At 44.6% G+C, this 22,232-nt stretch overlaps 1 protein-coding gene across 1 annotated transcript in view; it reads right to left on the reverse strand.

Moving 5' to 3' along the window:
* Window positions 1–9,841: 9,841 nt before the first annotated feature.
* Window positions 9,842–22,232, reverse strand: part of LOC309543821 (ribosomal protein S6 kinase alpha-5-like) — a gene marked incomplete at both ends in the record, with an annotated part of 93,688 nt that continues 81,297 nt past the window's right edge. The window contains 5 exons of the mRNA XM_082276254.1: window positions 9,842–9,970; window positions 11,508–11,702; window positions 11,871–12,012; window positions 12,636–12,790; window positions 12,929–13,099. Of these exons, the coding sequence (XP_082132380.1) occupies window positions 9,842–9,970; window positions 11,508–11,702; window positions 11,871–12,012; window positions 12,636–12,790; window positions 12,929–13,099 (792 nt within the window). The remainder of the gene's footprint in view (window positions 9,971–11,507; window positions 11,703–11,870; window positions 12,013–12,635; window positions 12,791–12,928; window positions 13,100–22,232) is intronic.

Here is a 22,232-nt window from a genome sequence, read left to right on the forward strand (position 1 = left end):
CAGGTGAGCAGGCGCTGTAGTGGCAGGCGCTGTGGTGGCAGGCAGGCAGGTGCTGTGGTAGCAGGCGCTGTGGTGGCAGGCGGGCAGGTGCAGTGGTGGCAGGCGGGCAGGCCCTGTGGTGGCAGGCCGCAGGCGGCCTGCCACTTCAGGGCCTACCCGCCTGCCACCACAGCGCCTGCCCACCTGCCACCACAAGGCATGCCTGCCTGCCTGCCACCACAAGGCCTGCCCGCCTGCCACCACAGGGCCTGCCCGCCTGCCACCACAGGGCCTGCCTGCCTGCCACCACAGCGCCTGCCACCACAGCGCCTGCCCACCTGCCACCACAAGGCCTGCCCGCCTGCCACCACAGGGCCTGCCCGCCTGCCACCACAGCGCCTGCCAGCACAGCGCCTCCCCGCCTGCCACCACAGCGCCCGCTACCATTTTAAAGGGGAGGAGTTAGTAAGATAACCACGCCCACATGGGGGCGCCAAAAATATTTCTGCACCCAGGCACCTGTGACCCCAGGATCGGCCCTGCCCACAGTTGATCCAGAGGAAGGCGAAAAACCCCAGCAAAGCATGATCCAATTTGCTACAGCTGGGGGAAAAAATTCCTTCCTGACCCCCCGAGAGGCAATCGGATATTCCCTGGATCAACTATACCTATAAATATTAGTACCGATTTACGTCGCGCCCGACGTAGGTCTACGTGACCAGACGGAATCGTGCCACACTGCCGCAGTAATATTACCGCAGGCAGACGTAAAGTGATTAAAATAAGCCATAATTATTGGCACTAAATCAGACTTGTTCTAAGGGTTAAGATAAGGCAAAATTGGCACTTAAATCAAGCTTGCTCTAAGGTTCGGCTTGACCGCACAAGATGGAGTCGAAGGAACAAAATGGAGGATAGATATTCCTTCAGTTACATAGTTGGTCAGGTTGAAAAAAGACACAAGTCAATCTGGCTCAACCAAAAAAAACAAAAAAAAACACAGTAAAGAAAACCCAACCATACAATCCCATATACACAATCCTATACCCACAGTTGATCCAGAGGAAGGCGAAAAACCCCAGCAAAGCATGATCCAATTTGCTACAGCTGGGGAAAAAAATTCCTTCCTGACCCCCCGAGAGGCAATCGGATATTCCCTGGATCAACTTTACCTATAAATATTAGTACCCATTTATATAGTATGTACACCTAGGAAAGAATCCAGGCCTTTTTTAAAGCAATCTACTGAGCTGGCCAGAACCACCTCTATTCCACATTTTCACAGCTCTTACGGTGAAGAAACCTTTCCGTATTTTGAGACGAAATCTGTTTTCCGCTAGACCAGGGGTATTGAATTAACCACTTAAGGACCGAGCCCATTTTTGATACATTTTGTTCACAAGTTAAAATCAGTCAGTATTGTTTGCTAGAAAACTACTTAGAACCCCCAAACATTATATATATTTTTTTAGCAAAGACTCTGGAGAATAAAATGGCGGTCATTGCAATATTTTTTGTCACGTGGTATTTGCGCAGCGGTCTTTCAAACGCCTTTTTTTTGGGGGAAAAATTACGAAAAATTACATTTCACCGCATTTAAAAAAAATCTAAGCAGTAAAGTTAGCCCATTTTTTTTATTGCGAAAGATGTCAGGTCGAGTAAGTAGATACCCAACATGTTACGGTTTAAAATATGCGCACACTCGCGGAATGGTGACAAACTACGGTCAATAAAAATCTCCATAGGCGACGCTTTAAAAATGTTTTAACAGTTACCAGTTTAGAGTTAGAGAGTAGCTATTTTTTTTAAATTATTGCTCTCGCTCTGGCGATCGTGGCGATACCTCACACGTGTGGTTTGAACAGCAATTTCATTTGCGGGCACGACGTCTGTATACGTTTTTTTCGTGCGCAAGCTCACGTCGACGGGGCTGGCTAAAAATGTATTATTATTTTTTTCCTATTTATTTTATTTCTTTTTTTAAATTTACCACAGGTTTTTAAAAAAAAATAAAAATCTGATCACTTTTATTGCTGTCACAAGCGATGTAAACATCCCTTGTGACAGCAATAAAAGTACCAATAAAGTACCAGTACATTGCTGGTCCTTGTTTGGCATATAGTTTTTTTTTTTTTTTTCATGCAGCCTGTGGGCTGAACGAAAAAAAAGAGAACCTATCAGAAATCAGCACAGGAATAATGCGTAGTATTACTCATCATTAACCGCCCAAACAACCACCCACTGAATTTAATGATGGGTATACACGACACTATCCACGTATACCTAAATAGGATTTTAACTGCAGTGCTGAAATCAGAAAATCACCACAGCTGCTACCAGCAAAGGTATCCATATATGCAGAGCGCAAACGCTGTTTGTGTCAGAATATATAAAATCAATGTCGTGGTAGCCGACGAGTACCTGCAAGAGAAACAGGTCACAAAAGAATAAAAAAAAAACAAAGGACATTAAAAGTACAGTAGGAAGTGTAGAACATAAAAAATGACTGAGACGACAACTATTTTTGGCTTTTATGTATTTTTTTTTTCTTCAAACGTCGAGTTCCAGGTTCCAGGTTCGGGTCTCTCAAAATGACGATAGCCATCGAACATCTTTTGAGACCCTGTGTAAATGTGCCCTAAACTGTGCCGTGCTGTACCCTACGCTAATAATCCACTAGTGTGTGGTAGCGACGGAAACAGTCACCGTTGCAAAGACCAGGTTGGTCAGGACAGTTGGGACAATAATTCCGGGTGTCACGCCTAAATCCGCGCTTGCTGCAGACACGGCATCTTTTTTGGGGGTATCGTTGGGTAGGGGTACTCGGGAGGAATTCCGGAAAATGCCTCTCATGCAGCCGGCTCACTGCATCTGGTTGGGGAAGTTGGGCAGGAGCACCAGCTGGATACAGAAGGGCTCTGATTATCTCTTCTTGGAATTGAAAGAAGGATAATGTTCCGGCAGACGCTTTGTATAAGACAAAAGCGTTGTAAACAGCCAATTGAAATAGGTATACAGACACTTTTTTGTACCAGCGTCTGGCCTTACGGGCAATTAAGTACAGTCCCATCATCTGGTCGTTGAAGTCCACCCCTCCCATTTTATGGTTATAGTCGTGGACACAGAGGGGCTTCTCAACAACAACACCGGAGACCGTAGTAATTTGGACTGCCGTGTCTGGGTGAATGGAGGACAGCACGTAAACGTTTCGTTTGTCCCTCCACTTCACTGCAAGCAATTCCTCGCACCTCAAGCAGGCTCTCTCCCCCGAGCTCAGTGGGGTATTTACTAGCCGTTGGGGGAAGCCCCGGCGATTAGATCGCACGGTGCCACAAGCGCCAATTTGAAATTGAAAGAGGTGTCTAAAAAGTGGCACGCTTGTATAGAAATTGTCCATGTACAAGTGGTACCCCTTTCCGAATAAGGGTGACACCAAGTCCCAAACTATCTTGCGCTGCTCCCTATGTAGCCTGGGCAGTCGGGGGGCTCCACAGTGCTATCTTTTCCCTCGTAGACACGGAAATTAACTGTATAGCCTGTGGCCCTGTCACACAGCTTATACAACTTGACCCTGTATCTGGCACGCTTGCTGGGGAGGTACTGTTTGATAGCAAGGCGACCAGTAAACTTAATCAGGGACTCGTCAACGCAGACATTTTGTTGGGGGGTAAACAAGGCTGCGAACCGCTGATTGAAGTGGTCTACGAGGGGCCGAATTTTGTGGAGCCGATAATATGCAGGGTCTCCCCGAGGACGACAGAGTTCATTGTCGTTGAAATGCATGAACCGAAATATTTGTTCGTATCGAATCTTGGACATAGCAGCAGAGAACATGTACATTTGATGAATTGGGTCAGTGGACTAATATAACCGCAATTCATTCTTTTTTGTAATGCCCGTGTTGAAGGAAAGGCCCAGAAAGGTTTTAAACTCCTGAATCGTAATAGGATTCCAGGCAAATGGTTTGGCAAGGGGTGAATTTGGGTTGGCGGCGATGAATTGTTGAGCGTACAAATTTGATTGGTCCACAATAGATCTGAAAAGATCTACAGTGAAAAACAGCTCAAAAAAGTTTATGGGATTAAAACCAGCTGTTTCCACTTGGATTCCGGGTTGGGCGGTGAATGGGGGAAGTACTGGCGCTGTGGAATCTGTGGGCTGCCAATTAGGATATGCCAGCGCTTCAGGGAGGACACTATGGGCTCTACGGGCCTGTCTTCGGATACGCGGTGGCTGCGGGCCACGACTCGTGCTAGCCACCGCACCAGCTTCAACTGCACTCAGGTGACTCGCCACGTCACCAGGTGATACTGCAGTGCTGGTTGAAGGTCCAGGATGTACTAGGCCGCTCGTGCTTGCCAGATCACGAGAAGTGTGAGCGGCACTAGTACTGGCACTCTTCTGCATACGAGAAACTCCAGGTTCTTGCAAGTCAGCAACTCCAGAATGGGGTCGGGTACGCCTGACCCTAGCAGGGACCCCTCTGTCGGAGCTATCTGTCAGGGAGCCGCTGCTGTCATCTGGTTCATATATTGACCCTGATTCTGACAGTGAGGCTTCCCCATCGCTCTCACCTGCCATGGTCAGTATACTGTAGACCTCTCCACCACTGTACCAACGTTTTGTAATTTTAGTAACTAAATTTACCGGTACAGTAGTGCGACTACTAGGTAATAAAAGCACCTGGTTGTCGAGGACTATTTGGTTGCTACAAAAAAAAACTGCTAGTGCTAGCAGAGATCAGGCCTGACTCTGCTAACGCAGTGGTTTTGTGTGATTTGTGTTTTTTGGAAGTGTCAGTAATCTATTGATTACTACACTTGCCTGGGTAAGGTGGTCTGGGCAAGGGGGCTAAACGCAGGTGCTAGCAGGAATCAGTGGTGATTGTGCAAACACTGCGTTTAGGGAACACTAAATTATGGGGACGCTAGCATAGTTCTGATCAGATCAGATATTGATCTGTTCAAACACTATACTGGTAATGGAGGTGTGTGTGTGTGTATGTGTGTTAGTGTACTTGACTCTAACTGACGCTAAGTAACGGTGGTGTAGTGGGACCCTGACGCTAACTAGCTAGCCTAAGTTGTGTCACCCGTGACGCTAATACAGTGATCGGTAATCACTGTATATAGTGAACACTGTGACAGGGCAGTGAAGGGGTTAACTGGGGAAGATCAAGGGGTTAAAAGTTTATTAGGGGATAGGTGGCGGGTGCCCTAACCCTATCTGGGCTTAGCGCAAGCGCAAATTAGGGTCACTAGTGACACTAAATACAGTGATCAGTATTTACCTATATACTGTATTTAGTGCACAGAGTAATAGGGTGTAAAGGGGTTAACTGGGGCTGATCAAGGGGTTAAAACGTTATTAGGGGATAGGTGGCGGGTGCCCTAACCCAATTTGGGCCTAACGCAGGCGCAAACTAGTCTCACAAGTGACACTTATACAGTGATCAGTAAAATATCTGTATACCACTATATATAGTGTTCTCTGTGAGGGATTTGGGGGTGATCAGGGGGTGATCAGAGGTGATCAAGGGGTTAAATGTGCCTATGTGAGGTGTGTCAGTGTGCTGCTTGGTGGAACTCACGTTTTTGATGTCTCTCTGTCTTCTCCTGGAACCGAAAGGACTCCAGGAGGGACAGTGACATCACTTCCCCTGCCTGTGTTTACATTACACAGACAGGGGACAGATTGCCATTGGTTGGGACCGATCGCCAGACACTGACCAAAAATCATTGGTCAGTATCTGGTGATTGATCGGTTCCCTACCGAATGCCATCGGAATCGGGACCCGCAGTGCGCGGGAGCGCGCTCTGGGAGCCGAGATCGCGCCCGACGTAGGTCTACGTGACCAGGCGGGATCGTGCCACACTGCCGCAGTAATATTACCGCAGGCAGACGTAAAGTGGTTAAAATAAGCCATAATTATTGGCACTAAATCAGTCTTGTTCTAAGGGTTAAGATAAGGCAAAATTGGCACTTAAATCAAGCTTGCTCTAAGGGTCGGCTTGACCGCACAAGATGGAGTCAAGGAACAAAATGGAGGATAGATATTCCTTCAGTTACATAGTTGGTCAGGTTGAAAAAAGACACAAGTCCATCTGGCTCAACCAAAAAAAACACAGTAAAGAAAACCCAACCATACAATCCCATATACACAATCCTATACCCACAGTTGATCCAGAGGAAGGCGAAAAACCCCAGCAAAGCATGATCCAATTTGCTACAGCTGGGGAAAAAAATTCCTTCCTGACCCCCCGAGAGGCAATCGGATATTCCCTGGATAAACTTTACCTATAAATATTAGTACCCATTTATATTATGTACACCTAGGAAAGAATCCAGGCCTGTTTTAAAGCAATCTACTGAGCTGGCCAGAACCACCTCTATTCCACACTACCCCTTTACATTCCTGTCCCCAACTACCCCTTACATTCCTGTCCCCAACGACCCCTTTACATTCCTGTCCCCAACTACCCCTTTACATTCCTGTCCCCCACTACCCCTTTACATTCCTGTCCCCCACTATCCCTTTATATTCCTGTCCCCCACTACCTCTTTACATTCCTGTCCCCCACTACCCCTTTACATTCCTGTCCCCAACTACCCCTTTACATTTCTGTTCCCCAGTACCCTTTTACTTTCCTTTCCCCAACTACCCCTTTATATTCCTGTCCCCCACTACCCCTTTACATTCCTGTCCCCCACTATCCCTTTACATTCCTGTCCCCCACTACCCCCTTAAATTCCTGTCCCCCACTACCCCTTTACATTCCTGTCCCCCACTACCCCTTTACATTCCTGTCCCCAACTACCCCTTTACATTTCTGTTCCCCAGTACCCTTTTACTTTCCTGTCCCCCACTACCTCTTTACATTCTTGTCCCCCACTACCCCTTTACATTCCTGTTCCCCACTACCCCTTTACATTCCTATCCCTCAACTACCCCTTTACATTCCTGTCCCCAACTACCCCTTTACATTCCTGTCCCCAACTACCCCTTTACATTCCTGTCCCCCACTACCCCTTTACATTCCTGTCCCCCACTATCCCTTTACATTACTGTCCCCCACTACCCCCTTAAATTCCTGTCCCCCACTACCCCTTTACATTCCTGTCCCCAACTACCCCTTACATTCCTGTCCCCAACGACCCCCTTACATTCCTGTCCCCAACTACCCCTTAAATTCCTGTCCCCCACTACCCCTTTACATTCCTGTCCCCACTATCCCTTTACATTCCTGACCCCCACTACCTCTTTACATTCCTGTCCCCCACTACCCCTTTACATTCCTGTCCCCAACTACCCCTTTATATATCTGTTCCTCAGTACCCTTTTACTTTCCTGTCCCCCACTACCTCTTTACATTCTTGTCCCCCACTACCCCTTTACATTCCTGTTCCCCACTACCCCTTTACATTCCTGTCCCTCAACTACCCCTTTAAATTCCTGTCCCCCACTACCCATTTACATTTCTGTTCCTCAGTACCCTTTTACATTCCTGTCCCCCACTACCCCTTTACATTCCTGTCCCTCAACTACCCCTTTACAATCCTGTCCCCCACTACCCCTTTACATTTCTGTTCCTCGGTACCCTTTTACATTCCTGTCCCCCACTACCCCTTTACATTCCTGTCCCCCACTACCCCTTTAGATTCCTGTCCCCCATTAACCTTTTTACATTCCTGTGCCCCAGGTGCAAAGTTATATCTCTCTGGAGTCCATGCCTCTGTTAATACAAGAAAGGACTTTGCTTGCTTTGGAAACCGGACCTTGGCATTGCATGCTATTATTAAGCATGGGATCTACCAGAACACCCAGATCCTTCCCAGCGATGATGTAGGTGAGAGTCCCCCTGTGACGTAATTGATGTAGGACCCTGCTTTTCCTTCTGTGTAGAACTGCATTGTAATCGTACCATCCCCCATAATATTGTAAAGTGCTGCCTAAACTGTTACCTCTATATTCTGTATAATAATAAACAAGAATAATATTAACATAGGCAACCGGTATTCATACACTATGGCAAAAAAATACTCTAAGGGGGCTGGTGAGGGCGTAAGTGATGCCAGTGAGATTCTTTCCGATGAGGGGCTCAGTGATTCCGGTAAGATTCTTTCCGATGAGGAGCTCAGTGATGTCGGTGAGCTTCTTTCCGATGAGGGGCTCGGTGATGCCGGTGAGATTCTTTCCGATGAGGGGCTCAGTGATGTCGGTGAGATTCTTTCCGATGAGGGGCTCAGTGATGTCGGTGAGATTCTTTCCGATGAGGGGCTCAGTGATGTCGGTGAGATTCTTTCCGATGAGGGGCTCAGTGATGTCAGTGAGATTCTTTCCGATGAGGGGCTCAGTGATGTCGTTGAGATTCTTTCCGATGAGGGGCTCAGTGATGTCGGTGAGCTTCTTTCCGATGAGGGGCTCAGTGATTCCGGTGAGATTCTTTCCGATGAGGGGCTCAGTGATGTCGGTGAGCTTCTTTCCGATGAGGGGCTCAGTGATGTCGGTGAGATTCTTTCCGATGAGGGGCTCAGTGATGTCGGTGAGCTTCTTTCCAATGAGGGGCTCAGTGATGTCGGTGAGCTTCTTTCCGGTGAGGGGCTCAGTGATGTCGGTGAGATTCCTCCATCCATGGTGCTGCTTTGATCTGGTGGTGGTGATTCGGATGGTTGAGGTGATGTTTTTGTCCTCAATCTTCCACTGACAAATGTAAAATGGCTAAAGAGCTTTTTGTCAGGTGGTAAAAATATACTTGGGTGTTCCGAGGACATAATATCGGCCATATCGAGTTTCTGATGTATTGGGGCCATCGGATCCTGCAAAGAATAAAAATAGGAAACATTTTTCTCACTTGTTCATACAGAAATTGATCATAAACATTAAGCGCACTTCATTTACCCGCTCACATTCCTGTGCTAGTGCGTGTTAATCCTATTCACTTGTGCAAACGTGAAAAAATCAGCGCAATTACCATCTCAATAAATATAAAGTGACACAGTGCATGGGCATGGTTCAAAAGTAGGTGAAAGATGTAAATTTAGCAACGTAGACAGCTGCCACCATCGCTCCTGGATTAAAAATATACCCAAAGGGCAGTTCATCCGAATCAGGCGGAACTGCATCACAGCCGATGAATATAGACAGCAATCGGATATGCTTAGCCAGAGATTTTACGAGAAAGGTTATGACCTAGATGAGATCAATAGGGAACGGGATGAAGTATGTAAAATAGACAGAGATTTATTAGTTCATAATGGTCCAAATGATAAGAAAAGGAAACAGGGGAAATCCGAATTTGGAGTCCTATGAGAATATAATGTCCAATATAGACATACACTTGGGACCTTCCTGGATTGGACTTGAATATTTTATACCTTTGGACTTGAATATTTTATACCTCATGCACCTTACTGAGTACCCCTTTTTTTTATACACCTTTGGACAGTGTGAGATGTATATATATTCATTTTATTTATATCACAAAAAGCACCTGGTTACTTTATTGTTTATTAAGCACCTAATATTGATACTTTTATATAGCGCTGTACTTTTATATCTTATACAATCCCATTCACTTGATTGGGCTGAAATCGCACTGGGCCGCACCAAAAGTAGTGCATGCTCTATTTTAAAAAAGCGCAATGCAACCGGCTCACATACTTCCTCTGTATCATGCAATCCAGTGACCTACATTTGGGGTGTCATTATAATTGTATTGACACCTCCTGCAGTTCTCATGTGCAGAGCGTTTTTTGAATGCGGTGCGGGAACCCCCCCCCCCCCCCGTTCTGGTGTGAACGAGCCCCAAATCCACTACTCCTCCCAAATATGCCCAAACTCCTTTCTTAATAATATACTTACAGGTAGCGAGTGAAATAATGGAGGTGACCATCCCAATTCCAGCTCAACCCAGTCTATCTTGTTGAAAAATGGATGCTCTCTGATATCTCTTAAGGACATTCGCCTGCGCTCTGGCGTTTTTTGAAGAAGCTATAAAGAGAGAAACAGAATGTTAAACATGAACAAGCAACACGTGGACAATACAATTCCTTTTTAAAATGTGTCTCTAATAGTAGTCTAATTAAACCCCCCTGTCAGTCTACTGTTATGATATAATAGTGTTGTACAGTATGTAAAACTTTTTATTAACCACTTACTACCCGCCCGCCGTCAAATGAGGGCGGAGCGGTGTAGCTATTATCCTGGGACGCCGTCATATGACGGCGCACCAGAACAGCCTCTCTCCCGCACCCCCGGGGGTAAGCGGAGCGGCGATCGTGACCGCACTGTGTTGCAAGGACACGGCGCAATCCCGATCTCAGTAAAGAGTCAATAACATGACTCTTTACCCATGTGATCGGCTGTATCCAATCACAGCCGGTCACATGTAAATGAAGAAGTGCCGTTATTCGGCTCTCCTCGGCTCACACTGTCAGTATGTGAGGCGAGGAGAGCCGATCAGCGGCTCCTCCTCATAGGGGACACAGGGAAATGTAATCACTGCACTGATCACCAGTGCCCTGATTACACAAGAGTGAAATAAAGTGACATAACTGCCCACAGTGCCCACAATCAGTGCCCATAGTGTTGCCAGTCAGTGCCCATCAGTGCCTGCTCATCTAGGCACTGATGGGCACTGACTGGCAGCACTATGGGCACTGAGTGTGGGCACTGATGGTACTGCCCATCAGTGCTCATCAGTGCCATCCGTCAGTGTCCATCAGTGCCACCCGTTAGTGTCCATCAGTGCCGCCCATCAGTGCCGCCTCTCAGTGCACATCAGTGCCACCTCTCAGTGCCCATCGGTGCCACCTCTCAGTGCCCATCAGTGCCACCTATCAGTGCTCATCAGTGCCGCCTATCAGTGCTCATCCGTGCCGCCTATCAGTGCTTATCAGTGCGATATATTAGTACCTCCTCATCAGTGCCCATAAGTGCAGCCTATCAGTGCCCATCAGTGCCACCTCATCAGCGCACATCAGTGAAGGAGAAAAATGTATTTATTTTCAAAATTTACTCACAGAAAATAAGAAAAACTTTTTTTTTTTTTTAAATTTTCTGCCTTTTTTCTTTTTTTTTTGTAAGAAATAAAAAACCCAGAGGTGATTAAATACCACCAAAAGAAAGCTCTATTTGTGTGAAAAAAATGATAAAAATTTCATATGGGTACAGTGTAGCATGACCGCGCAATTGTCATTCAAAGTGTGAGAGCGCTGAAAGCTGAAAATTGGCCTGGGCAGGAAGGGGGTGAAAGTGCACTGTAGGCAAGTGGTTAAGCCTCGTTTTACACTTGTGGTTGGGGGAGGGGAGGCTATAAAAATATGCTGCTGAGCCATATTTTTACGATACCCAACCATTGCCCCTTATGTAAATCTTATCCAAACTGTCGCACTCGGCAGGCAGAACAGTTCTTCCATCAGGCATGGGGTGTCAGATATGCTAACGTTAGCTGGCACTGCAAAAAAAATCCTACTTCTTTTTCCTTCTGTGTGCTATATTCCCAGTATAAAGATCTGTTTATACTTACCCTTATAATGAGGGCCACAAGGTCAAAATCCATCTCTAGGGGATACTCAGGATCAAACAGAGAAACCCCCATAATCATCATTGTTGTATCCTTTAAATATTTGTAGAATGGGTGTGTACCAGTCGCCATTTCGTATAATATGAACCCCAGAGCGAAATAGTCGATCATGGCATCATACTGCAGGTTCAACCAACGCTGTAGAAAGAAAAGAGAAGAATGATGAGTATACTGTCATGCCAGGCATAGGACAGAGATGGTTCTATGCCAGCATAGAAGATGTTAACTCTTCTCCAATAATGAAGAGCTGTATCTAGATGTGTATCTAGATAAACACTAAAATGAAGTCAGTAGACTGTTTCTTACCTCTGGAGCATAATATGCTCGCGTGCCTCCACCGATTTCTGTAATCATCATTGGTTCGAAAACACCCGTCACTGCCAATCCAAAATCGCCAATCTTTGCATGGCCTGTGTTGCTCAGGAATATGTTTTCTGGCTTAATGTCCCTGTAAGGAGAAGAAAGAGTTAGTACATAACACACAAATTAGAAGACTTTGATCCTAGGGCAGGGGGTCTACAAACTTTCCAAAGAAAGGGCTAGTTTACTGTACTTTAGGGGGGCCAGGTGGGAATAGGCAATGTCTCAGGTTTGGTGGTTGGTGGGAGTAAAAAAATGACATAGTGCCCATGGTTCAATGAGGAATGGTGCATCATTGTTGGTGTCATTGGGAGGAACAGTGTTTCATATCAGTGGAAGAAACAGTGCCTCAAAGGCCAGCAATGCAAACAAAGGGCTGCACTTTGGAAGACCACTGTCTGAGGGTAAAGGACTAAAAAAAAAAAAATAGAATTTTGGGTGGATCACAGCTTCTTCTATCCCACAATGGTTATGGGGAAGTCTGACTTACCCAGTTGGTTTCCCATTTATCTTACATTAAAAGCAGGATAGGAGCACTAAGACTTCTGTAGATTTTATAAGGGACAGGTATAGAAAATGGTTTCATTATGTTATCTATAAATCAGAAGCCAGGAATTGATTTGATCACTTTACCCATAACTAGAAATAGCAATTTCGGTGATGTCACCCTTCATTTTGCTCCATGGTTAATCGTATTATTCCAGTCCTTACCTGTGTATGATGCCCTTGCTGTGGAGGTATTGCAGTCCACATATCATTTCTGCTGCAAGGATTTGGATGGCATCTGTAGAAATTGGGGCTGAAGATTCTATGAGATAGTGTAGGTCTCCTCCGCTCAGATACTCCATTACAAAGACAAAATAGTTCTGTGTGAAAATAAGAAATAAAGATAAGGATTACATGATAGACATCCAGGGGGGTAATTTATAGAGGCAGACCATGCAGTGTGGTCAAGCCCCATATAACATTCTCCACATTTAGTGAGAATGGGGAAGATAACTTACATTTGTCTGAAAAGCACCAAACAGATGGGTGAAAAATACATTGTGTCTGGTCTCTTCTAGCACCTGACGCTCTACCAGGACCGCACGTTCCATTTCTCCAGGCAGATAACTCTTTTTCACAAACTTGACAGCAAGCGGATGGTCATAGGCAACATGAGACGCTAATACAACCTGTAGAGGAAAGAGGAACATAATTAGTATGGTGCAATAATAGTGCAGGATGGTGATTGCTCTTGGTCAATTAATGGACATATAGAAAAGTTACATACAGAAATGGGTACATTTTGGCAGCAAGCAAATCCACATGGTGGACTACTGCGTGACCAAACTATAGGAAAATCAGACTAATTACTTACCTTTCCAAAACCTCCCTGTCCCAGTTGACAATGGAATGTAAAGCTGGCCAAGGATAAGGGGCCTGACCCTGTGCTGGAGGATGGGGCTGGTAGGGCCTCTGGGGTTGGCTTCTTGCCACTGATAGCTGGGTCCAATGTCTGCGAAGTTGGCTTCTTGCCACTGATAGCTGGATCCAATGTCTGCGAAGTTGGCTTCTTGCCACTGATAGCTGGATCCAATGTCTGCGAAGTTGGCTTCTTGCCACTGATAACTGGATCCAATGTCTGCAAAGTTGGCTTCTTGCCACTGATAGCTGGATCCAATGTCTGCGAAGTTGGCTTCTTGCCACTGATAGCTGGATCCAATGTCTGTGAAGCTGGCTTCTTGCCACTGATAGCTGGATCCAATGTCTGCGAACATGGCTTCTTGCCGCTAATAGCTGGATCCAATGTCTGCGAAGTTGGCTTCTTGCCACTGATGGCTGGATCCAATGTCTGCGAAGTTGGCTTCTTGCCACTGATAGCTGGATCCAATGCCTGCGAAGTTGGCTTCTTGCCACTGATAGCTGGATCCAATGTCTGCGAACATGGCTTCTTGCCACTGATAGCTGGATCCAATGTCTGCGAAGTTGGCTTCTTGCCACTGATAGCTGGATCCAATGTCTGCGAAGTTGGCTTCTTGCCACTGATAGCTGGATCCAATGCCTGCGAAGTTGGCTTCTTGCCACTGATAGCTGGATCCAATGGCTTCTTGATGCTGGTGAAGCAGGCATCATTTTCTCCTAGGAAGAAGCAGAAAATTAACATTTTAAACCACTGTTAACAAATGAGATCTGCATAATGTAAATTGTCTAGTTAATGTGTGTTACTGTATAAACATGTTTCTGGTTTGGAATTCTCTATATGCATGGATAACATGCTATTTTTTGGATTTAGGAACCAGTTCTCAGGGTTTGGATTTTAAACTAAGGATATAGTATTTTAACATTTGATTTGACCAATAAGCCAATCAAATGCAGGACCTAAATGCCGAACTCTTACACTAGCCCTATTAGTGAACCTAACGTTTAGGCTTTAACTCCAGACTTATTCCTCCATCAGCTCAAACTAAAATGCTCCCCTTCCATCTTGGTATGTGTATATAACAGTGATTCCAATATGTATATATAAGAGGGATCCCGGTATGTGTATATAGCAGGGATCCTGGTATATAGGAATGATCCTATTATATGTATGTATAGCAATGTCCATGTTATGTATACAGGAGTGACCCCAGTACATTGCAGAGTCTCATATTTGAAAGATAACACAGCAGAATGGGGGATGGTAATTTTAGAAAAATGTCAGTTATTTTCAGTTGAGTCCAGTGAGATTTGAAAATGAGACTCCCATAGCTTTGTGAATGTTGCCTAAAATAGTAATATGTTTCTATAATGTGTGTGTTCTCCATTGGGACACATAAATGACATGTTTGGTGACATTATATATAAATGATGTCAATTTCTGGGTTATTTTGTGTACAGATATTGTAATGGTAATGGTGGGGCTCAGTCAGTGGATGTCGGAGTTATTATTACATTTCACTCACCATCCTCGCCTGTTGTAATTTCCTCCTTCTCTTTTTTCCCAAAACATGGGAAAACACATTTAAAAATTCTCCTTGCTCCGCGCTTAAACGCCCGCCACTTCCCCTTTTTTGGGGGGGTCGTAGCGTTTGGCATTTCAGCGGGCTGGTGATCCTCTAACAAGGAATCAATTATATCTGCAGGTTTCTCTTTGGTGATGTTCAGAGAAACCTTTTCTTCCTTCTCTATTCTGCGATAAAATGTCATTCTTCAATTCTGAGCGATATCAGATAATAGAAAACACGACACACAGCGATCGCTTCCTCTCTGATCACAAGACACAGAGTGAATGACCACCAGCTGCTGTGCAGCTCCTTATATAGACCCACAGTGTCAGTGGGAGGGGCTTAGTCACATGATCATGCAGTGGGCGGGCCTGTGCAGTGGGCGGGGCTTAAATTCACATTACCATGCAGGTACCTTGAGTGTGTAAACAAGTCGGTTAACAGACGCAATTCAAAATAGGCATAACATTGTTGTTGTTGTTTTTTTTTGTTTTTTTTAAACAATGTCAGTTATTTTGAGCTGGGGATTAAATCTGAAAATGACACATGGCTGAAAATTCAAATCTTTATATTTGTATAACAGCTCTATGAGGGTCTGCACATTGTATCTATATTTAAAGTAATTTTACATTACTTTAACTTTAAAGTAATTTTTTTTTTTTTTTTTAAATGATGACACCTCAATGCCATTTTTGGTACAATACATAGATTGGTGAAATGATGTACAATTGATATAAACAGATTTATTTATTCTTTTTGCCTATGGATATTTTTAATGGTAATTATAATGGTGATTGGATGAGAAGGACTGGACTAATACACATACAGGGATCACTGCTATGTATACAGTCAGGTCCATAAATATTGGGACGTCGACACAATTCTAATCTTTTTGGCTCTCTACACCACCACAATGGATTTGAAACGAAACAAACAAGATGTGCTTTAACTGGAGATTCCAGCTTTAATTTGAGGGTATTCACATCCAAATCAGGTGAACGGTGTAAGAATTACAACAGTTTGTATATGTGCCTCACACTTTTTAAGGGACCAAAAGTAATGGAACAGATTAACAATCATAAATCAAACTTTCACTTTTTAATACTTGGTTGCAAATCCTTTGCAGCCAATTACAGCCTGAAGTCTGGAACGCATAGACATCACCAGACACTGGGTTTCATCCCTGGTGATGCTCTGCCAGGCCTCTACTGCAACTGCCTTCAGTTCCTGCTTGTTCTTGGGGCATTTTCCCTTCAGTTTTGTCTTCAGCAAGTGAAATTCATGCACAAATCAGATTCAGGTCAGGTGATTGACTTGGCCATTGCATAAAATTCCACTTCTTTCCCTTAAAAAACTCTTTGGTTGCTTTCGCAGTATGCTTCGGGTCATTGTCCATCTGCACTGTGAAGCGCCGTCCAATGAGTTCTGAAGCATTTGGCTGAATATGAGCAGATAATATTGCCTGAAACACTTCAGAATTCATCCTGCTGCTTTTGTCAGCAGTCACATCATCAATAAATACAAGAGTAACCAGTTCCATTGGCAGCCATACATGCCCATGCCATGCCACTACCACCACCATGCTTCACTGATGAGGTGGTATGCTTTGGATCATGAGCAGTTCCTTTCCTTCTCCATACTCTTCTCTTCCCATCACTCTGGTACAAGTTGATCTTGGTCTCATCTGTCCATAGGATGTTGTTCCAGAACTGTGAAGGCTTTTTTAGATGTTGTTTGGCAAACTCTAATCTGGCCTTCATGTTTTTGAGGCTCACCAATGGTTTACATCTTGTGGTGAACCCTCTGTATTCACTCTGGTGAAGTCTTCTCTTGATTGTTGACTTTGACACACATACACCTACCTCCTGGAGAGTGTTCTTGATCTGGCCAACTGTTGTGAAGGATGTTTTCTTCACCAGGGAAAGAATTCTTCGGTCATAAACCACAGTTTTTTTCCGTGGTCTTCCGGGTCTTTTGGTGTTGCTGAGCTCACCGGTGAGTTCTTTCTTTTTAAGGATGTTCCAAATAGTTAATTTGGCCACACCTTATGTTTTTGATATCTCTCTGATGGGTTTGTTTTGTTTTTTTCAGCCTAATGATGGCTTGCTTCACTGATAGTGACAGCTCTTTGGATCTCATATTGAGAGTTGACAGCAACAGATTCCAAATGCAAATAGCACACTTGAAATTAACTCTGGACCTTTTATCTGCTCCTTGTAAATGGGATAATGAGGGAATAACACACACCTGGCCATGGAACAGCTGAGCAGCCAATTGTCCCATTACTTTTGGTCCCTTAAAAAGTGGGAGGCACATTTATATCACCTGATTTGGATGTAAATACCCTCAAATTAAAGCTGAACGTCTGCAGTTAAGGTACGTCTTGTTTGTTTCATTTCAAATCCATTGTGGTGGTGTATAGAGCCAAAAAGATTAGAATTGTGTTGATGTCCCAATATTTATGGACCTGACTGTATATACCAGGTCACTCATTAACCACTTTCAGACTGGAGGATTTAGCTGCTCAAAGACCAGACCCCTTTTTTCAACTTGGCACTGCGTGACTTTAACTGACAATTGCGCGGTCATGCAATACTGTACCCAAACAAAATTTACGTCCTTTTTTCCCCCACAAACAGAGGTTTCTTTTGGTGGTATTTGATCACCTCTGCACTTTTTATTTTTTGCGATATTAATTAAAAAAAAGCGAATAAATTAGAAAAAATTACATTTTCAACTTTGTCTTTTAAAAAATATCCAATATACTCCATTTATGTCATATATTTAGGCCAAAATATATTTAGCTACATGTCTTTGACAAAAAAATTCTCAATGAGCGTATTTTTATCCACATTAAGACCGGAAGATTTTACCCCATTCCTGACCAGGCTATATTTTGCGATTCGGCACTGCGTTACTTTAACGGACAATTGCGCGGTCGTGTGACGCTGTACCCAAATTAAATTTACGTCCTTTTTTTCCCACAAATCGAGCTTTCTTTTGGTGGTATTTGATCACCTGTGTGATTTTTAATTTTTGAAAAAAAGAGCGACAATTTTGAAAGAAAAAACAATATTTTTCACCTTCTGATATATAACATTCCCCAAAAAAGAATTTCAAAATCAAAATTTTTTAACATTTTAGGGCAATTTGTTTTCTGCTACATATTTCTTGTAAAAAATATTGCAATAAGCGTATTTTGATTGGTTTGTGCAAATGTTATCGCGTTTACTAACTACAGGAAAGATTTGTCATTTTTATTGTTTTTTTTTTTTTTTTTTACTAGTAATGGCGGGGATCTGCGATTTTTTTTTTTTTTTTGCGGAACTGTGACAGATTGGACCCCTAACTCACATTTATGACACTTTTGGGGGTACCAGTGACATTACTACAGTAATCAATGCTAAAAATATGCACTGTTACTGTTATAATGACACTGGCTGGGAAGGGGTTAATACCGTTGGTGATCAAGGGGTTAAATGTATGCCTCATGCTTACTGACATGTGTGGGGGGAGGGGGTTCTGTGTACAGGAGTGACCCCAGTACATTGCAGAGTCTCCGATTATAAAGATAACACAGCAGGATGGGGGATGGTAATTTTAGAAAAATGTCAGTTATTTTCAGTTGAGTCCAGTGAGATTTGAAAATGAGACTCCCATAGCTTTGTGAATGTTGCCTAAAATAGTAATATGTTTCTATATTGTGTGTGTTCTCCATTGGGACACATAAATGACATGTTTGGTGACATTATATATAAATTATGTCAATTTCTGGTTTATTTTGTGTACAGATATTGTAATGGTAATGGTGGGGCTCAGTCAGGGAATGTCGGAGTTATTAGATTTCACTCACCATCCTCGCCTGTTGTAATTTCCTTCTTCTCTTTTTTCCCAAAACACGGGAAAACACATTTAAAAACTCTCCTTGCTCCGCGCTTAAACGCCCGCCACTTCCCCTTTTTTGGGGGGGTCGTAGCGTTTGGCATTTCAGCGGGCTGGTGATCCTCTAACAAGGAATCAATTCTATCTGCAGGTTTCTCTTTGGTGATGTTCAGAGAAACCTTTTCTTCCTTCTCTATTCTGCGATAAAATGTCATTCTCCAATTCTGAGCGATATCAGATAATAGAAAACACGACACACAGCGATCGCTTCCTCTCTGATCACAAGACACAGAGTGAATGACCACCAACTGACGCACAGCTCCTTATATAGACTCACAGTGCCAGTGGGCGGGGCTTAGTCACATGACCATGCAGTGGACGGGGATGTGCAGTGGGAGGGGCTTAAAGTCACATGACCATGCAGGTACCTTGAGTGTGTAAACAAGTCTGTCAACAGACTCAATTCAAAATAAGCATAACATTGTTTTTTTTTTTTGTTTTGTTTTTAAACAATGTCAGTTATTTTGAGCTGGGGATTACATTTGAAAATGACACATGGCTGAAAATTCAAATCTTTATATTTGTATAACAGCTCTATGAGGGTCTGCACATTGTATCTATATTTAAAGTCATTTTACATTACTTTAACTTTAAAGTAAATTGTATTTTTTTTTTTTAAATGATGACACCTCAATGCCATTTTTGGTACAATACATAGATTGGTGAAATGATGTACAATTGATATAAACAGATTGATTTATTCTTTTTGCCTATGGATATTTTAAAGCGGTTGTACACCCTCAAAAAAAAAAAAAAAAAAAAACCTGCAAGACAAAGGCATAATGAGCTAGTATGCATCGCATACTAGCCCATTATGTGTAACTTACCTTAGAACGAAGCCCCGACACGGACCCCCGGACATCGCTGCGGGCGCTGCCATGATCCCTCGCCGTCTCTTCCGGGTTCGGCGGCTCCGGCGCGGTGATTGGCCAGAAGAGACGGCTCCGGCGTGACGATTGGCCGGAGCCGGGATGACGTCACTCCCGCCCATGTGCGTGGGAGTGATTTTCCGGCAAGCTCCCGGCAAGCTCCCGGCAAACTAAATTGAAGGTCCCCCCGGACCTTCAGAGCGCATGCGCCGCTCACGCGAGCGGCTGCATGCATTGTAAATATCTCCTAAACCATGCCGGTTTAGGAGATATTATTTGTACCTACAGGTAAGCCTTATTATAGACCGCTTTAATGGTGATTGGATGAGGAGGACTGGACTAATACACATACAGGGATCAGTGCTATGTATATATACCGGGTCACTCATTAAAGGCTCATTTACATCACAATTTCTGCATTTACTGTACCTTTCTGCATGCAGGTTTGCAGTGCTTTATAAGGAATAATTGATTAGTTTATTTCGATTTACCTTTTTTTTTTCTAAGTTACGTTTACATGTGTTTGTTCATGTGCACCATGTCTGCAGTTTCTGACCATCTCATATACCATTCAGGTATATTTTATATTATGTGGCTGGATTTTGGTTACCAAAAATATTTAGCAAAATGCAAATTGGCCAAAGAATTGGCCATACAAAGAAGAATGGCCTGGTCATTAAGGGGAAAATCCTTTCCGGGCCAGAAGTGGTTAAAATGCTGGTTATCTTATTATGCCAGTGCCAGTATGTTCCAACAAGTGCCGTTGTGCTCCCCCCCTTATGTGCCCTTACTCACCGACTAGTGATGGGTTAAACACCTGTGTTTAAAAAATAATCCTCCAGTGGCAAAAAACATTTTTTTCCTTTCTTTTGTGACTCCAGGCAGGTTTACAGAACCTCATATTAGTGTAGGGAGATAGAATCAAGAGGAATCCGTAGTGTAATTCTGTTTTCTCTTACGTCCTCCGACAGTCGCCGCCACCTCCAAGTCATCACTGTTGGGTATTGACTTCCCATCCGCAGGAATAGCTAGGCATATAGACTTAGTCCAAAGACAAAAGGCATTAGCATATACACACCCATGGGGGCTGTCCCATCTGGTCAATACCCCCCCCTGCATCACCACTCCCAACTTTTAATCTGCCTAGCGTCAGGAATAGTCAGGCTTCCCTTGTGCTGGGGCTTCAGTCTCAGCCTTCCTAATCTTTTATTTGATTTTCTTTGAAAATGTCAGTTTTTTCTCTTGCTTTACTAGCTGGTTATTTTGTCAGCTCTAGTGTTAGTCTTCTCTTCGGATGAAGATGGATCATGCGGTGCTGGGATTCGGACTGACCGCCCTGGTTTTCCAGGTCACAGAGGGTCAGATGGACCCCCAGCCAGCCATCGAGCGTTCAGCTATGGTTCGCTCTGGCATTACGAACGACCCATCCCTGTTCGCTACAGGGATGCAGCCGTGAGGTGGCTACCTCACAGGACTCGTCTGCAGGTGCTGCAGCGTCATGTCCCTGGCTCGCGGCACTCCCTGTCAGATGAGGACAGAGGTTTTCCGTGCATAGAGGCTCCCCCACGCCATCTGGTACAGGTAAGTACTTTTCTGTGTGGGGTGTAGCTCCTCTGGGGCGCTCCTGCATGTCGTTTTGGTGCCATCCGCCGCCATTTTGTGGGCGGTGGAACGATCGGTCCGGCCGCATGTCGTCAGCCATTTTGGCGTGGCCTCCAATGCATCCCTATGGGGCAGCCATTTTCCCGGGGTCTGGCTTATAGTCCAGCCCTCTCCAGCAGCATTTCCATCAGCAGCAAGGACACTGATAGCAACGCTCTGCGGGCTCTGCAGGTTATCACTCTCATATTTCCCTCTGTATATCGCTTCTGGCTCAGTTTTCTCTTCTCCTTTGGGGGTCTTTCATCACTGTTGCAGTAGCGTTCTTAAAGGGGACAGTACACTGTTTTTTGCACTGTAGTTTGTCTGATAACTTGAGCCATGGATTCTCAGGAAAGCAGTTTCGTCCAGCTTTAGTGGGGGGCCCCAGTTCCCCTGTGGCCCCGCTGCGCCCCGATCTGGCTGCTGTGGCGAATATGGAACTGCTGATGTCTGAACGGGCTGCGAGAAAGAGTCCCAGGTTGTCTCTCTCTTCTCATTCAGATGGGGATATGGCTGCTGCTGCGAGCGTGCCCTTTTCAGGGTCCCGCTCATCTTTGGACCCCCTGGGGTCTGAGGGGGAGGCTGAGATGGAAGGGGTTGATGCCCCCTCCCCGGGGTCACCTGAAGAACGGGCGACCATAGATGGGTTGATGGGTTACATTTGGAGGATGAGCCCTGTCCTCCGGGCGTTGTGTCCCTGTTTGGGACGCACAGGACCCGCAAGTCTGTGTAGGTTTTTCCCTGCCCAGAAGAATTCCATGACACTGTTAATGAACAGTGGCGCATGTTAAAACGTCCGTTCCTGGTACCTAGTCGGTTTAGGTTGCTTTATCCTTTTGATCCGGCTACGGAATCACGATGGTGTGTGCCTCCACAGATAGATCACA

The sequence above is a fragment of the Pelophylax lessonae genome (genome assembly GCF_965119305.1).
Source record: "Pelophylax lessonae genome assembly, contig: HAP1_SCAFFOLD_370, whole genome shotgun sequence".
Lineage (NCBI taxonomy): Eukaryota > Metazoa > Chordata > Amphibia > Anura > Ranidae > Pelophylax > Pelophylax lessonae.